The sequence below is a fragment of the Neovison vison genome, chromosome 13, assembly GCF_020171115.1.
Source record: "Neovison vison isolate M4711 chromosome 13, ASM_NN_V1, whole genome shotgun sequence".
Classification (NCBI taxonomy): Eukaryota; Metazoa; Chordata; class Mammalia; order Carnivora; family Mustelidae; genus Neogale; species Neogale vison.
In genome coordinates, this window is record NC_058103.1 from 62090505 (window position 1) to 62110259 (window position 19755).

The 19755-nt window shown below is 35.8% G+C and overlaps 1 protein-coding gene across 11 annotated transcripts in view; it reads left to right on the plus strand.

The window, feature by feature from the left end:
* The window catches only part of RALGAPA1 (Ral GTPase activating protein catalytic subunit alpha 1), a 267907-nt gene that overhangs the window by 202060 nt on the left and 46092 nt on the right, over nt 1-19755 (plus strand). For all 11 annotated transcript variants that reach the window (XM_044232090.1, XM_044232095.1, XM_044232088.1 and 8 more), the window contains one exon: nt 11297-11452. In XM_044232090.1, coding sequence (XP_044088025.1) covers nt 11297-11452 — 156 coding nt within the window. The remainder of the gene's footprint in view (nt 1-11296; nt 11453-19755) is intronic.

Consider the following 19755-nt stretch of genomic DNA (forward strand, 5'->3'; position numbering starts at 1 on the left):
ACGGAAGAAAATACTATGACTCCCATCCCCATGCCTGACAACACAGGTCGGTTAGGGAGCCTAGCCTATCACCCTCATGACACTGCAATGAGGCAATCCCAACACCACATGAGTAGAGAAGGCCAACCAGAAAGCCAATATTTTCATCTCTGTCAGCTGATCATGTCCCCCCAAGCACCCCCCCCCCCACAATGTTAGTGATGACTACTTGAGGATCCTGGAATTCTCTCCCTACCCATCATATGAGGTGCCTCTTCCTCCCCACCAGGATAGATGAGAGGAAGCCTACTGGAGAAGTAGGCCTTTTACCATCACCCAGCAGTAATAAGACTAACCCTACCAGTAATGACTAATGTTTCCTCAGTGGACACCACATAGGAAACCAGAACTCCTAATTCCACCTAACAGTAATGAGGCGCTCCCCTCTGCAGTTGTCCACCTGCCTATAGTGAAGCAGTAACCACCTTGCTATTTTGAAAGAGCTGTGTTACGAAACAGCCAGCTGAAACAAGTTTTAAATAAGATTCATAGTCTTACGATATAAAAATGCCCAAGCATTGATCAGCTATCATACCAAGACCCAGCAAGGTCTCAAACTGGATGAAAAGAAGAAAATACATAGTAACACCAGATGACAAAGATTTTGAGGTAACCATAATAGACATACTTTGACTAGCAATTAGGAATACAGTTGAAATAAATGAAAAACAGAAAATCTGAAAATTTAACTACTGAAATAAAGTCAGTAGATATGCCAGCAACAGAGTTAGGTAGAGATGGGGGTACAGAAGAATCAATAAACTGGAAGAGAGAACAATAAAAAATGTAACTAGCAGAGGGAGAAAAGGCTTAAGTACAATCAACAGAGCATCAGAGACCTATGGGGCTATGACAAAAGATTTAACATTCCTGTTATGTGAGTCCAAGAAAAAGAGAATAGGTTGGGTCTGAAAATTACTTGAAGAAATAATGTTGAAAATTTCCCAAATTGGCAAGAGAAATAAAGTGAATAAAGCTACAGATTAGAGAAGCTGTGTGAAACTCAAATAGGATAAATTGAAAGAAATCCATACAAGACACATCATAATTAAATAAGAAATCTCAAAACTTAAAAAGCATCTGGGGAAAAGTTTTTTTATCTATAAGGAGAAAGCAATTAGAATAATAGGGAATCTCTTATCAGAAACTATAGAAGCCAGGGATGACTGGGTGGCACAGTCAGTTAAGCGTCCATCTCTTGGTCTTGGCTCAGCTCTTCAGTTCAGGCCTTTATCTCAGGGTTGTGAGTTCAAGCCCCACATTGGGTTCCAAGCTGAGCATGGAACCTACTAAAAAACAAAACCAAACCACAAGAAACAAACTATAATAGCCATAGAGAGTAACAATATTTTTCAACTGCTGAGAGAAAAATTCTCAACCAGGCTCATATTAGCTAGTGAAGGAATGAAGCCAAACATTCTCAGATGAAGGAAAACTTAGAGAATCTGTTGCTGCCAGACCTACCCTAAAAGAACAACTAAACAAAGTTATATTAACAGAAAGGAAGCAGTAGAAAGAAACTTGGAACATTAGAAAGAAAAAGTTTGACAAGAAAAAATATGGGTAAATACATTAGGCATTACTTTTTCTCTTGGGTTTTCTTAATTATGTTTGATGGTGCAAAAATTATTTCTGATGTGTTTCTAAGTGTAATGCCATGAAAATATTCATGACAATTATATTACCAACAATTAAGCATACAGGGGCATAAACTGAGGCAGGGTTTGTTAGTTTACTCAAATTGGTGAAGTGACATTGGTAGACTGTGATAAGTTATGTATATATAATCTTATACCAAGAGCAACCACTAAAAAAAAAAAAATCAAAAAATACATTCAAAGAATGGTAAATAAAAATGGAATTCTAGAAAATGTTTAAGTAATTGACAGGAGGCAGGTAAAATAAAGAAATGAAAAACAGAAAATAAACCGGAAACAATAAAGCAGCAGGCTTAAGCCCTAACATATCAGTAATTACATTAAATATAAGTGGTCTAAAAATATCAATTAAAAGTTATCAGAGTGCATTAAAAGATAAGACCCCTCCTCTATGCTATATAAATTATATTCCCTTCAAATATTTTAATATAGGCTGGTAGAGAGTAAAAGGATGGATAGGGTGCCTAGGTAGCCCAGTTAGTTAAGCATCCAACTCTTTATTTCAGCTTGGGTCATGATTTCAGGGTTGTGAGATTGAGCCCTACATCAGGCTCCATGATCAGTGTGGAGTCTGCTTGAGATTCTCTCTCTCTCCTTCTGCCCATCCCCTGCATGTTGTCTCTCCCTCTGTCCCTCCCTTTTCTCTCTTTCAAATAAACAAGTCTTTAAAGAAAAAACAAAAGGATGGCAGAGTTCTTTCATGTAAGCATTAATCAAAGGAAAGCTATAGTGGTTACATTAGTATTAGCTAAGGGAGACTTCAGAGCGGAGAGAATTTCCAGAGATGGTGATATTATAAAATGGCAGTCCAAGAAGACATAGTATGTGCTCAGCAAATAACACAACTGAAAAATATATGAAACAAAAAACTGATACAACTGAAAAATGAAATAGACAAATCCATAGTTATGGATAGAGACTTCACCTCTTTCTCAACAACTAAAAGAGCCAGGCAGAAAATCAGCAAGTATGTAGAAGAACTCAACAATACCATCAAGCAACATTTATAGAACACTTTACCCAACATCATTGCAATACTTATTCTTTTCAAGTGTCCATGGACCATATACCAAGATAGACATATTAGACCATAAAAAACACTGCAGCAAACTTAAAAGCATTGAAATCATTCAGTATGTTTTCTAATTACAGTGAGAAAAAATGTGAAATCATTAGCAGAAAGATAATGGGAAAATCTCCAAATTCTTGGCAAAGTTACATAGTATATAATTCTATTTATATAACATTCTTCTAACATTTTAAAACTTAAATTCAGTTAATTAACATATAATATATTATTGGTTTCAGAGGTACAGGCCTGGGATTTATCTGTCTTATGTAATTCCCAGTGTTCATTACACATTACACGCCCTCCTTAATGTCCATCACCCAGCTACCCCATTGCGCTACCCCCCTCCCCTCCATCAACCTTCAGTTTGTTTCCTATGATTAAGAATCTTTTATGGTTTGTCTCCCTTCCTGGTTTCGTCTTGTTTCATTTTTTCCACTCTTCCCCTATGATCCTCTGCCTTATTTCTTAAATTTCACATATCAGTGAGATCATATGATAATTGTCTTTCTCTGATGGACTTACTTCACTTAGCATAATACCCTCTAGTTCTGTCATTGCAAATGGCAAGATTTCATCTTTGATTGCTATGTAATAGTCCTGTGTGTGGTGTGTGTGTGTGTGTGTGTATGTGTATCATATCTTCTTTATCCAATCATCTGTCGATGGACATCTGGGCTCTTTCCAGAGCTTGAGTTTTGTGGACATTGAAACTACAAAAATATAGGGGTGCAGGTGCCCCTTTGGATCACTACATTTGTATATTTGGGATAAACACCCAGTAGTGTGATTGCTGGGTCATAGGGTAGCTCTGTTTTCAACTTTTTGAGGAACCTCCATGCTGTTTTCCAGAGTGGCTGCACCAGCTTGCATTCCTACCAATAGTGTAGGAGGGTTCTCCCCTCTGTACATTCCAACCAACATCTGTCATTTCCTGACCTGTTAATTTTAGCCATTCTCACTGGTGTGAGGTGGTATCTCATTGTGGTTTTGATTAGTATTTCCCTGATGCAGAGTGATGTTGAGCATTTTTTCATGTGTCTCTTAGCCATTTGTATGTCTTTGGAGAAATGTCTGTTCATGTCTTCACTGACATGAAGAAGACATGAAGAAGAAGTTCTGTTGGTTGTCTTTTGGTTTTGTCAACTGTTTGCTTTGCTGTGCAAAAGCTTTTTATCTTGAAGAAGTTCCAGTAGTTAAATTTGCCTTTATTGTCCTTGCCTTTGGAGACATGTATAACAAGAGGTTGCTGTGGCCAGGTCAAGTTGCTGCCTGTGTTCTCTTCTAGGATTTTGATGGATTCCTGTCTCACATTTAGGTCTTTTATCCATTTTGAGTATATTTTTGTGTTTAAGGAAATGGTCCAGTTTCATCCTTCTGTATGTGGGTGTCCAGTTTTCCTTACACCATTTGAGGACACTGTCTTTTTCCCATTGGATATTCCTTCCTGCTTTGTTGAAGATTAGTTGACCATATTGTTGAGGGTCCATTTTTGGGTTCTCTATTATGTTCCATTGATCTATGTGTCTGTTTTTGTGCCACTACCATATTGTCTTGATGATTACAGCTTTGTAATAGAGCTTGAAGTCCAGAATTGTGATGCCATCAGCTTTGGTTTCTTTTTCAACATTCCTTTGGCTATTTGGGGTCTTTTCTGGTTCTATATAAATTTTAGGATTATTTGTTCCAGCTCTGTGAAAAAAGATGATGGTATTTTGATAGGAATTGCATTGAATGTATAGATTGTTCTAGGTGGCATTGACATTTTAGCAATATTTGTCCTTCCAGTCCATGAACATGGAACATTTTTCCTTGTCTTTGTGTCTTCCTCAACTTCTTTCATGAATGTTCTATAGTTTTCTGAGTACACATCCTTTACATCTTTGGTTAGGTTTATTCCTAGGTATCTTATAGTTTTGGGTGCAATTGTAAATGGGATTTGTCTCCTTGTTAGTATATAAGAGTGCAATTGATTTCTGTGCATTGATTTTATCTGCCACTTTGCTGAATTCCTATATGAGTTCTGGCAATTGGGGTGGAGTCTTTGGGGTTTTCCACATAGAATATTATGTGTTCTGGAAAGAGTGAGAGTTTAACTTCTTCTTTGCCAATTCAGATGCCTTTTATTTCTTTTTGTTATCTGACTGCTGAGGCTAGGACTTCTAGTACTACGTACAGCAGTGGTGATGTGGACATACCTGCCATGTTCCTGACCTTAGGGGAAAATCTATCAGTTTTTCCCCATTGAAATGATACTTAGTAAGGGCTTTTCATATATGGCTTTTATGATATTCAGGTATGTTCCCTCTGCCTCTACACTGTAAAGAGTTTTAGTCAAGAAAGGATGCTGTACTTTGTCAAATGCTTTTTCTGCATCTATTGAGATGATCCTATGGTTCTTGTTCTTTCTTTCATTTATGTGGTATATCACATTGATTTGCAGGTGTTGAACCACATTTGCAGCCCAAGAATAAATCCCACTTGATCATGGTGTATAATCCTCTTAATGTACTATTGGACCTTATTGACTAGTATCTTGGTGAGAATTTTTTCGTCTTTGTTCATCAGAGATATTGGTCTGTAATTCTTTTTGGTGGGGTCTCTGTCTGGTTTTGGGATCAAGGTAATGCTGGCTTCATAGAAAGAGTTTGGAAGTTTTTCTTCCATTTCTATTTTTTAAAAAAGCTTCAAAAGACTAGGTATTAATTCTTCTTCAAATGTTTGGTAGAATTCCCCTGGGAAGCCATCTGGCCCTGGGCTCTTGTTTGTTTGGAGATTTTTAATTATTGCTTCAGTTTCCTTGCTGGTTATGGGTCTCTTCAGGTTTTCTGTTTCTTTCTGTTTCAGTTTTGGTAGTTTATATATCTCTAAGAATGCATTTCATCCAGATTGCCTAATTTGTTGTCATATATTGCTCATAGTATGTTCTTATAATTGTTTGTATTTCTTTGGTGTTAGTTGTGATAGCTCCTCTTTCATTCATGATTTTATTTATCTGGATCCTTTCTCTTTGCTTTTTGATAAGTCTGGCCAGGGGATTATCAATCTTACTAATTTTTTCACAGAACCAGCTCCTAGTTTCATTGATCTGTTCTGTTGTTCTTTTGGTTTCTATTTCATTGTTTGCTGCTCTAACCTTTATTAATTTTCTTCTGCAGGGTTTAGGCTTTATTTGCTGTTCTTTCTCCAGCTCCTTTAGGTATAAGTTTAGGTTGTATATTTGAGAACTTTTTTATTTCCTGAGAAAGGTTTGTATTGTTATATACTTTCCTCTTAAGGCCACCTTTGTTGCATCCCAAAGATTTTGAACAGTTGTCTTCTCATTTTCATTAGTTTTTGTGAATTTTTAAAATTCTTCTTTAATTTCTTGGGTGAACCATCCATTCTTTAGTCGGATGCTCTTTAGCCTCCATGTATTTGAGTTCTTTCTAAATTTCCTCCTGTGATTGAGTTCCAGTTTCAAAGCATTGTGGTCTGAAAATATGTAGGGACTGATCCGAGTCTTTTGATACTGGTTGAGAGGAGGATTGATCCAAAATGGTGGTGGAATAGGAGATCTGAATTTCATCTGGTCCCAAGAATTCAGCTAGATAGCTTTCAAATCATTCTAAACACCTGTGAACACAGCCAGATATCTAAGAGAAAAAAAAAAAGCTGTAGTTCTATGAATAGAAAAGTGACCACTTTTTGTAAGAATGACAAAATGGAAAAACTCACCTCAGAGAAGAGAACAAGAGGCAGTACTGACTGCCAGGAACCTAATCAGTATGAACATAAATAAGATATTGGAATTTGAGTTCAGAATAATGATTCTAAAGATACTAGCTGGGTTCAAAGGAAGCATAGATGACAGCAGAGAATTCCTTTCTGGAGAAATAAAAGAACTAAAAACCAAGTTGAAATAAAAAAGGCTATTAATGAGATGCAATAAAAAATGGAAGCTCTAACTACTAGGATAAAGGAGGCAAAAGAGAGAATTAGTGATATACAAGACAAAATGATGGAGAATAAAGAAGCTGAAAAAAGATAAACAACTCTTGGATCACAAAAGGAGAATTAGAGAGATAAGTGATACTATAAAGCAGAATAATATTAGAGTAATTTGGAGAGATGGGGGCAGAAGGTATATTGGAGCAAATTATAGCAGAGAACTTCCCTGTTCTGGGAAAGGAAATGGGCATTCAAGTCTAGGAGGCACAGAGGATTCCTCTCAAAAATCAGTAAAAACAGGTCAACGCCCTGACATGTAATAGTGAAACTTGCAAATCTCAGAGACAAAGAGAAAATCCTGAATGCAGCTCAGAACAAGAGGTCTGTATCCTACGAGGATAGAAACTTTAGAATGGCAGCAAATCTATCTACAGAGACCTGGCAGGCCAGAAAGAACTGGCATAATATATTCAGGGTGCTGAATGAGAAGAATATGCAACCAAGAGTACTTATATTCAGCTAGGATGTATTTCGAAATAATAGTGATAAAAAGCTTCCATGACAACAGAAACTTAAAGAGAATTTGTGATCACCAAACCAACCCTACAAGAAATATTAAAAGGGATCCTCAAAGCGAAGAGAGAGCCCAAAAGTAACATAGTCCTGAAAGGAACAGAAACAATATTAACAGTTACTCTGCAGGTAATACAATGTTACTAAATTCTTATCTTTCAATAGTTACTCTGAATGTAAATGGGCTAACTGCCCCAATCAAAAAACACAGGGTATCAGATTGAATAAAAAAGCAAGACCCAGGGATTGCAGATAAATGAGTCTGCAAGAGACTCGTTTTAGACCCAAATACACCTCCAGAGTTGAAGTGAGAGGGTAGGGTAGGAAACCATTTATCATGCCAGGGGATATCAAAAGAAAGCTGGGGTAGCAATCCTTATATCAGACAAATTAGATTTTAAACCAAAGACTGTAATAAAGAGTTGAGGAAGGACACTGTGTCATAAGTAAAGAGTCTATGCAAGAAGATCTAACAATTGTAAATATTTATGCATGGGAGCAGTAAAATATATAAGCCAATTAATAAAATCAATGAAACACATCAACAGTAATGCAATAATAGGGGACTTTAATACCCCCTTCACTGCAATGGAAAGACCGTTTAAGCAGAAGATCCACAAGGAAATAAGGGCTTTGAATGACAGACTGGACCAAGTGGACTTCACATGTATATTTGGAATACTGCATCCTAAAGCAGCAGAGTACACACTCGCCTCTGGTGCACGTGGAACATACTCTAGGATAGATCACCTACTGGGTCACAGATCAGGTCTATTTATAAAACATTCTTGAAATGACCGATTTAGTAGTAAAAAAAACAGATTACTCATTGTCGGGGTTTGAGGAGGTAGGATAAGAGGGAAGTGGGTGTGGCTCATGTAACAGGGTAACATGGGGGATCCTTATGGCGTTGAAATGTTCTGTTTCTCAATCATGTTAATGCCAGTAACCTGTGGTATTTTTGTTTTGTTTTGTTTTGTTTCCTGCTTTTGAGAGAGAGAGAATAAGCAGGGGGCAGGGAGGCAGAGGAAGAGGGAAAGAATCTCAAGCACGCTTCATGCTGAGACTCAGTCTCATGACCATGAAATCATGACCTGAGCTGAAATCAAGACTTGGACACCCAACCCACTGAACCCCATCCAGTATCCTGGTTTTAATATAGTTTTGCATTTGGGGTAATCTGGTTATAGGGTACATAGGACCGCCTTTTCTTTATTTTTTAAAACTTCTTATTAACCTACGGTTATCTCCAGTTAAAAAATGGAATTTAAAAAATGGAGATTATCGAGTACTGCATAAACGTTTGGAGCAAAGGAACTCTAGAATGAGACCTTTTCTCCATTACACTGATCTGAAAAGGACCAGAGAACTGGTCCTTTTCTCTAAAAGAAAACAAAAGGTTTGCCCTTTATACTATTTTTCACCTATCATATTTGAAAAGATCATAAAGTTTGATAATATATTTGTGAGGCCATGAGGGGAACAAGTTTTCTTATACGCTGTTGATGCCATCTATAGACATTTTAGTGAGTTTCAAAATTGGAAGTTTACATGCCCATTGACTTATAGTTCCATTTTTAACTATTTATCCTGTAGATCTACTTTCACAAATGCAACATGACATGTATTCTGTGTTATTCACTTCATCATTGACATATTAACAAAAGATTGGAAACAACCTAAATACCCTTTAAGTAGGGAACTAGTTAATTATTGTACATCAAGAAAATGAACTTCTGTGAAGCAATGAAAACAGAATAAGGAAGCTCTTTACATACTAATGAATACTCTTCAAGGTATTTTAAATGCAAAAAAGGATGGTGGGAAACACTGTATGTATTGCTGTGTGTGTGTGTGTATACACATACATGTAGGAATTTAATTATATATACAGAGAACATTTTTGAAAGGATATTTAAGAAATTGCTTTCTGGAGGCACCTGGGTGGCTCAGTTAAGCAGCTGGGTCTTGATTTCAGCTCAGGTCATGATCTGAGAGCCCTGGGACTGAGCTCCATATTGGGCCCCGCACTCTGTGGGGGGTCCTCAAGTGGGGTCCACTTAAGGATTCTTTCTCTCCCTCTCCCATTTTCCCTCTTCCCACTTGTGCATTCTCTCTCTTTATCTCCAAAATAAATCTTGGACTGCCTGAGGGTTTCATTCAGTTGAGTGTCTGTCTTTTACTCAGGTCATGATCGCAGGGTTCTGGGATCAATTCAGACTCTTTGCTCAGTGGGGAGCAGTTCTTTTCCCTTTGCCTGCTGCTCCTCCTACTTGTGCTTGCTCACTCTCTCTCTCTCTCTGACAAATATTTTTTTTTTAAAAATTAAAAAATCTTTAAAAAGGAAAAGAGGGGCATTGGGTAGCTCAGTCGGTTAAGTGTCTGCCTTTGGCTCAGGTCATGATCTCAGGATCCTGGAATCGAGCCCCTCGTCGGGCTCCCTGCTCACTGGGGAGTCTGCTTCTCCTTCTTCCTCTGTTCCCCGTACTTGTGTTCTCTCTCTAATATATACATAAAATCTTTTTTAAAAAGAGAGACAAATTGCTTTCTGGGAGGGGAACTGAGCACTAAAGATGAGAGAAATGGAAGAATTTTGGTATACTTTTGAAATTTTAATTATATGAATATCACTGAGTCAAATTTTAAAATATAAATGTTGAGGCAATCTTATAGTAATGACATAAAAACTAATTTCTTATTCAGATGTTCAGTCATTGTGACTGATATTGATAGTTGAGACATGTTCAGTTCACATGGTGCAAAAATTGGTTTTTATAATTCTCACTGTATCGATTATTCAGATTTTTAAATTTTTAATTGGAGTATAATTAACATACAGTATTATATTACTTTTAGATGTACACTATAATGATTCATCAGTTCTACACATTACTCAGTGCTGATCATAAGTGTACTCAATCCCCTTTATTTCATCCACACCCCACCTTCCTTCCCTCTGCCAACCCCCAGTTTCCTCTGTTTAAGAGTATACTTTTTTGTTTGTTTCTTTTCTTCTTTGTTCATTTGTTCTATTTTTTAAATTCCACATGTAAGTGAAATCAAATGGTTTTGGTCTTTTTCTGACTGACTTATTGTACTTGCATTAATTGTACCCTTTAGGTCCATCTGTATTTCAGACTTCATTTTTTAAAAACATGTATAAAGTGATTTCTCTGAGTGGAGAGTTATAAAGTGATGTTTAAGTTTCTTTTTTCTTTTGTGCTTCTTTTTGCTTTCTAATGTTTTCTTTAATTTTCAACAGTGAAAACAAGTTGCTCTGGGTATTGCACAAGTACAGGAAATATTACCCGATGTATTGACCCTGATATTAGTGTGTATTTTATTTATAATCGGGAAAAAATATGTGTAAAAATCTTTGCAAAGATTAATTTGTAGTTTTTTAATGCATTAGAAGTGCAGTTAAATGTTTTGTTTATGCTTTGTAATTATAGAATGTTTGTACAGCAGTCCATGTATAGAGTTTGTTAATAATAAACATATACATACTGGGAAAAAAAAAAAAAAGGAAGTGCAGTTAAGTTCTGCATATTTGTATTTTTGTTTTGAGCTGTTTGATAGGTACTAAAAATTAAGAAGCCAGTTTCGATGAGTAAATATAACACACCTAATTAATCATCTTATCAAAGTGACATTACTGTTTTAACTTTTCTCCAGATCATTTCCAGTCTTGTTTTTTGCCACTTGATTTTTTTTACTCTTGCTTTGGGGTCCTCCCATAGCCTTTATGATTTAGCATTAATACCTAGTAGCCTAACAAAAGATGCATACTCTACAGCAGTTTATTTCTTTCCTAATTAACTCCTATTAATTAGGGATCCACAAATACTTAAAAAGTACCAGTGTGAACAGAACAGCTCCAAGTAGTAATTCTGGATCAAGTATTGGTTGATAACATGCCAAAGACTTTCGTCTCCATGTTTTTGCAAATTGAGGAATTTGAGTCTATTTCAGTAGCAAGTTTTTGTGTTTTGTTTAGTTGATTAATATTATGTGTCATTGCTCCCAGGTCAATCTTACAAACCATTGTGGTTTCATGGGAGGACTACAAAAAAACAAAAGCACTGGATTGACCACACCATATTTTGCTACCTCTACAGTAGAAGTAATATTTCATGTATCAACAAGAATGCCTTCTGATACAGATGACTCCTTGACCAAAAAAGTAAGTGCTGAGGAAAAAATGTTGAGTTAAAATCCTAGTAATTAAGAAGATAAATACATAAAATAGTAAGTAGTTGATCAAGCACTATTTCTGAGTATTCCACTCTTAATACTATCTTCAGAAACAAGATTGTTGTAGAGCTAATGCTGTTTTCATTAATGATAATATTGAAAGTTATTATCTTAAAGGATTTGCCTTTAAGAAAATGGGGATATGACAAACTGAAGAACTTCTACATATGTTCAAATGGGTGAAATTACATTTCAAGTTTCTTCATACACAAATAGATATAATGGTTATATTGATTGAGGGAGAGCAAAAGTTTATATTATTATAAAGCACTTAAAATATAACATTCTTTATCATAAATTTTAACTAAAACTAAGAGCAGATAAGATAAACCATAATAATGAAAAAGAATTTTACTACCTTAGAATTTACAAGAGATGTGGTGGAATGGTTTTGATGGCCCTTGTGCTTTAAACCTACACCATCATTTTTCTGTAGGTGGCACTGGCATTTAAGAGTCGTTCTAGTGATTGTAGGGGTACCTCAGAGTACAGTTACATGTATTCAATCATGTTTGGTTTTCTTAGGGAGAAATATTTTTAAGAATAAAACCTTGTCCAGTATTTCTTCACCTTCTCTTTCTCCTCCTTCTCCTCCTCCTTCAGTTTATTCAAAACTGCTAAATGTAACCAACTTAATATCATTGGTCATTTTATTTAATATTCTTTTGCCTGATACCAGACTCTTTATACCATATTAATAAACTACAAGAACGGCATATTCTCACACTCTTTTGTAAAGGAATTTCAGAAGTCCTCTCACATATTTGATAAGACTGATTCAGTACCCTTGAAGCCTTTTGTTTACAATTTAAAGTACTGTTGGAACTTGCCTACTAAATGAGTAATGGTTGATAAAACTAATGTATGGATGCTGATTAGATTGGAATGAGTAGTAAAGGTGGAGATAATTGATAAATGTAAGAAAGTATATTCAGTAACTGGTTTGCTATAGAATTTCTTGTTGCATAGTTTTTAGAAGTAGAAAATGATCCATGAATATTGATAAGAAGATGGTGAAGAGGTGGATTGGAGTGAAACTTCATTAAAATGTCAATTAAGCACTTTCTTCCGTCAACTCATTATAAATCTCTATGAAAATAAGCCATTCCTGAATTAGAGATAATTATAAGTATAGTGCAAAAAGATAATTTTAGGGCCACCTGGTGTCTCAGTCTGTTAAGTGTCCAATGCTTGATTTTGGCTCAAGCCAGAATCAGTCTCAACATCATGAGGGTTCAGCCTTGTGTGGCACTCTGTGCTAGGGGTGGAGCCTGCTTGGGATTCTCTCTGCCCCTCCCCTGCTCTTATTCTCATACTTGGACACACACTCTCTTTCCCTCGCTAAAAATATAAAATAAAATTTTAAAAATAAATAAAATAATTAAAAATTGTTTTAAAGGATAATTTTAATCATTAAGAACTTGGCCACGACTCACATTTATCATTATCATTTTCATAATAATCCATGGCTCCATGGATACAACTTTTAAACTCCAGAGCAGAGTCTAAAATTGATAGTATTTTGGATTACAAACATAAAAGAACAATAAAGTACATCATTTTTTGTTTAAAAAAAAAACAGTTTTGTTCTTTTTCTTTTTTTTTTTAAAGAAAACTATGCCAGGGTATTTTTACTTCACTATATTAAAAATGATAATTATATGGTACTGGAAATTTTATTCCTATGACCTTTGCAGAAATGTCAAATAAGTAGGATTTCTTACTATTTTCAAAACAGCCATGAGGGTGTGTCCTTAATTACTTAAGAAGTTCCTGAAATGAATGTTTAACAAGTTGTTATCATAAGAAAATTAATTTTGGAGAAGATAACACCATTTAAGAATTGTTAAATGGTTGAGTTCTAATTAAAATTATATTGTTAAGTGGTAACATTTTTAAGTGTTGGATGTATTACAGAGTTTTGAGGAAATAAGTATTGAGCATTAATAGTTTATTTCATCTCTACATATAGAAAGTTTTTTACTGTGGTAAAAATTACATATATAATTTACTATTTTCACTTTTTAAAAATTTTTTTATTTAATTTTTTATAGGGTTTGGAAATTTTTCATTGATGCATAATTAATATACAGTGTCATATTAGTTTTGGATTTGTGCATTGTAATAACAGTTCTCTATTTCACCCATTCCCCCAACCCTTTTCCCCTCTGGCAACCTCCAGTGTTCCCTCTGTATTTAAGAGTCCAGTTCTCTTTGTCCATTTTTTTCTTGGTTCATTTGTTCTGTTTCTTACATTCTACACATGAGTGAAATAATACAGAATTTGTCTTTGTCGGACTGACATTTCACTTAGCATTATACCCTCTAGGTTGATCCATGATGTCACAGATGGCAAGATCTCATTTTTTTTTAATGGCTGAGTAATAGTCTATTGTACATATTTATATATATACCACATCTTCTTTATCCATTCATCTATGGATGGACACTTGGGTTGCTTCTATATCTTGGCTATTGTAAATAATGCTGCAGTAAACATAGAGGTGCCTATGTCATTTCATTAGTATTTTGTTTTCGTTGGATAAATATGCAGTAATGGAATTATTGGATCATATGGTAATTCTGTTTTCCACACTGTTTTGCACAGTGACTGCACCAATTTGCATTTCCAGCAGTAGTGCACAGGGTTCCTGTTTCTCCACATCCTCGCCAATACTTATTTCTTGGTAGTTGTTTTTGTTTTTGTTTTTATTTTTCATTCTAGCCATTCTCACTGGTATAAGGTGATATCTCATTGTGGTTTTGATTTGTCTTTCTCTGATGATTAGTGATGTTGAACATCTTTTCATGTGTCTATTGGTCACCTGTATGTCTTCTTTGGAAAAATGTTTATTCAGGTCCTCTGGCCATTTTTAGATTATTATTTTGGTGTTAGTTTTATAAATTCTTTTTGTATTTTGGATATTAACTCTTTATCAGATATATCATTTGCGGTTGTCTTCTCTAATTTAAGAGGTTGCCTTGTCCTTTTGTTGATAACTTTCTTTGCTGTATAAAAACTTTTTATTTTGCTGTAGTCCCAATAGTTTAATTTTGGTTTTGTTTCTCTTGCCTAAGGAGACATAGCTACAAAAATGTTTCTATGGCTGGTGTCCAAAAAATTACTTACCCATGTTTTCTTCTAATTTATGTTTTTAGGTCTTACATTTAGATCTTTAAACCATTTTGATTTTATTTTTGTGTATGGTGTAGGAAAGTGGTCCAGTTTTATTTTTTGCATGTAGCTGTCCAGCTTTCCCAGAACTATTTGTTGAAGAGACTGTCTTTTCCCCAGTGTATGTTTTTCCCCTCCTTTGTTGTAGATTAATTGACCATATAAATAAACATAGGTTTATTTCTAGGTTCTTTGGACTGTTCCATTAACCTATATGTCAGTTTTTATGCCAGTACCATACTGTTTGGATTACTACAGCTTTGTAGTGTATCTTGAAATCTGGGATTATGATACTTCCAAGCTTTGTTCTTTCTCAAGATTGCTTTGGCTGTTCAGGGTCTTTCATGGTTCCATACAGATTTTAAGATTATTTATTCTAGTTTTGTAAAAATTACTATTGGTATTTTGATAGGGATTGCACTGAATTCATAGATTGCGTTGGGCAATATGGACATCTTAACAGTGTTGGTTTTCCCAGTCCATGAGCCTGGAATATCTTTCCATTTGTTTGTATCATCTTCAGCTTCTTTCATCAGTGTTTTATAGTTTTCAGAGTGCAGTTTATTCTTAGACATTTTATTCTTTTTGGTGCAGTTAAAAATGGGATTGTTTTGTTAATTTCTCCTTTATTATCAGTATAAAGAAATTTCAGCCGTATTATTGACTTTGTATTTTGCAACTTTACTGAATTCATTTATCAGTGCTAGTAGTTTTTTTGTGGATAATTTAGGGTTTTCTATGTACAGTGGAATGTCATCTGCAGATAGTGACAGCTTCACTTCTTCCTTATGAATTTGGATGCTTTGTATTGTCTGTATTGTCTGATTGCTGTAGCTAATACTATGTTGAATAAAAGTGATGAGAGTGGACATCTTTGTCATGTTTCTGATCTTAGAGGCAATGCTCTCATATTTCACCATTGCATGTCTTGTTAGCTGTGGGTTTTTTTTCATATATAGCCTTTATTATGTGGAGGTGGGTTCCCTCTAACCCTACTTTTTTGAGAGATTTTATTGTGAATGGATGTTGTATTTTGTCAAATGCTTTTTCATCTCTTGAGATGATCATATGGTTTTTACTCTTTCTTGTTAATGCGCAGTGTGTTGATTGATTTGTGGATATTGAACCACTCTTGCATCCCAAGGATAAATCCTACTTGATTGTGCTGAATGATTTTTTTTAATATATTGTTGGATTTGGTTTGCTAATATTTTTTTGTGGATTTTCATATCTATTTTTGTCAGATTGTCCCATAGTTTTTCCATTCCTTCCCTTCCCTTCCCATTCCCTCCCTCTCTCTCTCTCTTTCTCTCTCTCTTTCTTTCCTTCCTTCTTCTTTCTTTCTTTCTTTTTCTCTTTTGTTTATTACTCTGGTTTTAGCATCAGGGTAATCCTAGCCTTGTAAATAAATTTGGAAGCTTTCCTTCCTCTTCTATTTTTTGGAGTAGTTTGAGAAAAATGAGTCATAACTCTTCTTTATATATTTGGTAGAATTCACCTGTGAAGCCATCTTTTTCTGGACTTTCTTGTTATTGTTATTATCATTTAAAATCTTCTTTATTTATTAGAGAGCACAAGAGCAGGGGAAGGGCAGAGGGAGAAAGAGAAGCAGACCCCAAGCTGGGATCATGACCTGAGCTGAAGGCAGATGCTTAACCGACTGAGCCACCTCTGGACTTTTGTTTGTTGGGAGTTTTTTGATTACTGGTTCAGTTTTATTGCTAGTACTTGGTCTGTTAAATTTTCTGTTTTATCCTGATTCCATTTTGGAAGGTTATATGTTTCTGCAAATTTATTCATTTCTTCTAGGTTGTCCTATTTGTGGGCATATAATTTTTCACAATATTCTCTTATAATCCTTTATATATCTGTAGTGTTGGTTATTTTTCCTCTTTCACTTCTGATGGCATTTATTTGTGTTCACTCTTCTTTTTTTTTTTTTCTTTTTTTTTGAAGAGTCTGGCTAAAGGTTTATCCCTTTTGTTGATCTTTTCAAACAACCAGCTTTGGTCTTACTCATCTCTTCTATTGCTTTTAAGTTTCTATTTCATTTATTTCACCCTAATCTTTTTTTTTTTAAAGATTTTATTTATTTGACAGACAGAGATCACAAGTAGACAGAGAGGCAGGCAAAGAGAGAGGAGGAAGCAGGCTCCCCGCTGAGCAGAGAGCTCGCGTGGGGCCCGATCCCAGGATCCTGGGATCATGACATAAGCTGAAGACAGAGGCTTTAACCCACTGAGCCACCCAGGCGCCCCCACTCTAATCTTTTTTATTTCTTCTGCCAGCTTTGGGTTTGTTGGTTCTTGTCTTTCTGGCTCCTTTAGGAGTAAGGTTAGGTTGCTTATTTGAGATTTTTCTTGTTTTTTTGAGGTAGGTTGTATTGCTATAAATTTCCTTCTCAGAACAGCTTTTACAGGGGCGCCTGGGTGGCTCTGTCAGTTAAGCATCTGCCTTCAGCCCAGGTCATGATCTCAGGATCCTGGTTTTGAACCCCTCATCAGGCTCTCTGTCCAGTGAGGAGTCTGCTTCTCCTCCTCATTCTCCCTCTGTTATTTATTTATTCTTTGTTTTATTTATTTATTCAAGATCTCACTCTCTCTTGAATAAATAAATAAAAACCTTAAAAAACAATTAAAAAAAAAAAAAGAACAGGTTTTATAGCCTCCCAAAGATTGTGGGCCCTTGTGTTTTTATTTTCATTTGTTACCATGTAGTTTTTATTTCCTCTTTGGTTTCTTTGTTGACCCATTTATTGTTTAGTAGTATGTATTTTAGTGTGTGGTTTTTGGCCTAATGTGATTTGTTCTGGCTAATATTCCATGAGCACTTGAAAAGAATACATATTCCACCGTTTGGGGTTTGTTTCTGGTTTTTTGTTTCATTTTGAGAGAGAGGAAGAGAGAACATTCACATGCACACATGCAACAGGGAGAAAGGAGGGGGAGAGGGAGGGAGGGAGTCCCAAGCAGGTTCCATGTTCAGTGCAAAACCCGACACAGGCCTTGACCCCACCATCCCACAATAATGGCCCAAGGTAAAATCAAGAGTCAGACATTCAAAAGACTGAGCCACCCAGGCATCCCTATATTCCACTGTGTTTGGATGGAATGTCTGAATATATCTCTTAGGTCCATCTGGTCTAATGTGTCATTCAAGACCACTGTTTCCTTATTGATTTTCTTTATGCTCTATCCATTGATGTATGTGGGGTGTTAATGTCCCCTACTATTGTATTACTGTCAGTTTCTTCCTTTTTATCTGTTAATAGCTGCTTTATGTATTGGGAGGCTCCTATTTTGAGCACATAGATATTTACAATTGTTATAACTTCTTGTTGAATTGTTCCCTTTATGATTATTTATTGTCCTTTTTCTCTTGGTATAGTCTTTGTTTTAAAGTCTATTTTGTGTTATAGGTGTTGCAACCACAGCTTTCTTTTTGCTTCCATTTGCATGGTAAATCTTTTTCCATCCCTTCACTTTGGATCTGTATGTGTCCTTTGGTCTGAAGTGAGTCTCTCTTTTTTTTTTTTTTTTTTTTAAGATTTTATTTATTTATTTGACAGGGACAGGGATCACAAGCAGGCAGATAGGCAGGCAGAGAGAGAGGGGGAAGCAGGCTCCCCACTGAGGGGAGCCTGATGTGGGGCTGAGGCTCGATCCCAGGATCTTGGGATCATGACCTGGGCCGAAGGCAGAGGCTCTAACCCGCTGAGCCACCCGCTGAGCCACCCAGGCGCCCCTGAAGTGAATTTGCCTTATAGGCAAATTATAAATGTTGCTTTTTTAATTCATTCAGTCATCCTATGTCTTTTGATTGGAGCACTTAGTCCATTTACATCTAAATTCATCATTGATAGATATGTACTTATTGCCATTTTTATTACTGGTTTTGCAGTTCTTTTTGTAGCTCTTCCCTATTTATTCTCTTGCTGTCTTTGATCATGGTTTGTTGATGTCTTTACTTGTATGCTTGGATTTTTTTCTCTTTATCTTTTGTGTAACTCTTACAGGTTTTCGATTTGTGGTTTTCATTAGGTTCATATATAACATTTTATGTGTAAAGCAGTCTATATGAGGTTGATGTTCATTTAAATTTGAATCACTCCTCACCCCCACGTTATATGATGTCATACTGTATACCCTTTTATTTTGAGAATCCCTTGACTGATTTTTTTTTAAATATTTATTTATTTATTTATTTTTAAAAGGTTTTATTTATTTATTTGACACACAGAGATCACAAGTAGAGAGGCAGGCAGAGAGAGAGGAGGAAGCAGGCTCCCCACTGAGCAGGGAGCCCAATTCAGGGCTCAATCCCAGGACCCCGGGATCATCACCTGGGCCAAAAGCAGAGGCTTTAACCCACTGAGCCACCCAGGCGCCCCTTGACTGATTTTTATAGATACAACTGATTTTACTGCTTTTGTATTTAACCTTTTTTTTTTTAAAGATTTTATTTATTTATTTGACAGACAGAGATCACAAGTAGGCAGAGAGGCAGGGAGAGAGGAAGAAGCAGGCTTGCTGCTGAACAGAGAGCCAGATGTGGGACTCGATTCCAGGACACTGGGATCATTACCTGAGGCAGAGGCTTAACCCACTGAGGCACTTAGGTGCCCCATGTTTTAACTTGTTTAATTTATTTTTATTATATGTTTGCATTTACCTGTGAAATTTTTTCCTTTCATAATTTTCTTACAAAATTTTGGCCTCTTCTTTCCACTAAGAATTCCCTTTAACATTTCTTTTGAGATTGGTTTAGTGGTGATGATGTTGTTTGTTTGGGAACCTCTTCACCTCTCCTGTACTGAATGATAATCTTGCTGGGTAAAGCAGTCTTGGTTGCAGATTTTTTTCTTTCAGTACTTTGAATATATCATTCCATTTCCTTCTGGTCTGCAGAGTTTCTGCTGAAAAATCAATTGACAGCTTTATGGGGTTTTCCTTACATGTAACCATTTTCTCTTGCTACTTTTTTTTTTTTTAAAGATTTTATTTATTTATTTGACAGAGAGAGATCACAAGTAGACGGAGAGGCAGGCAGAGAGAGAG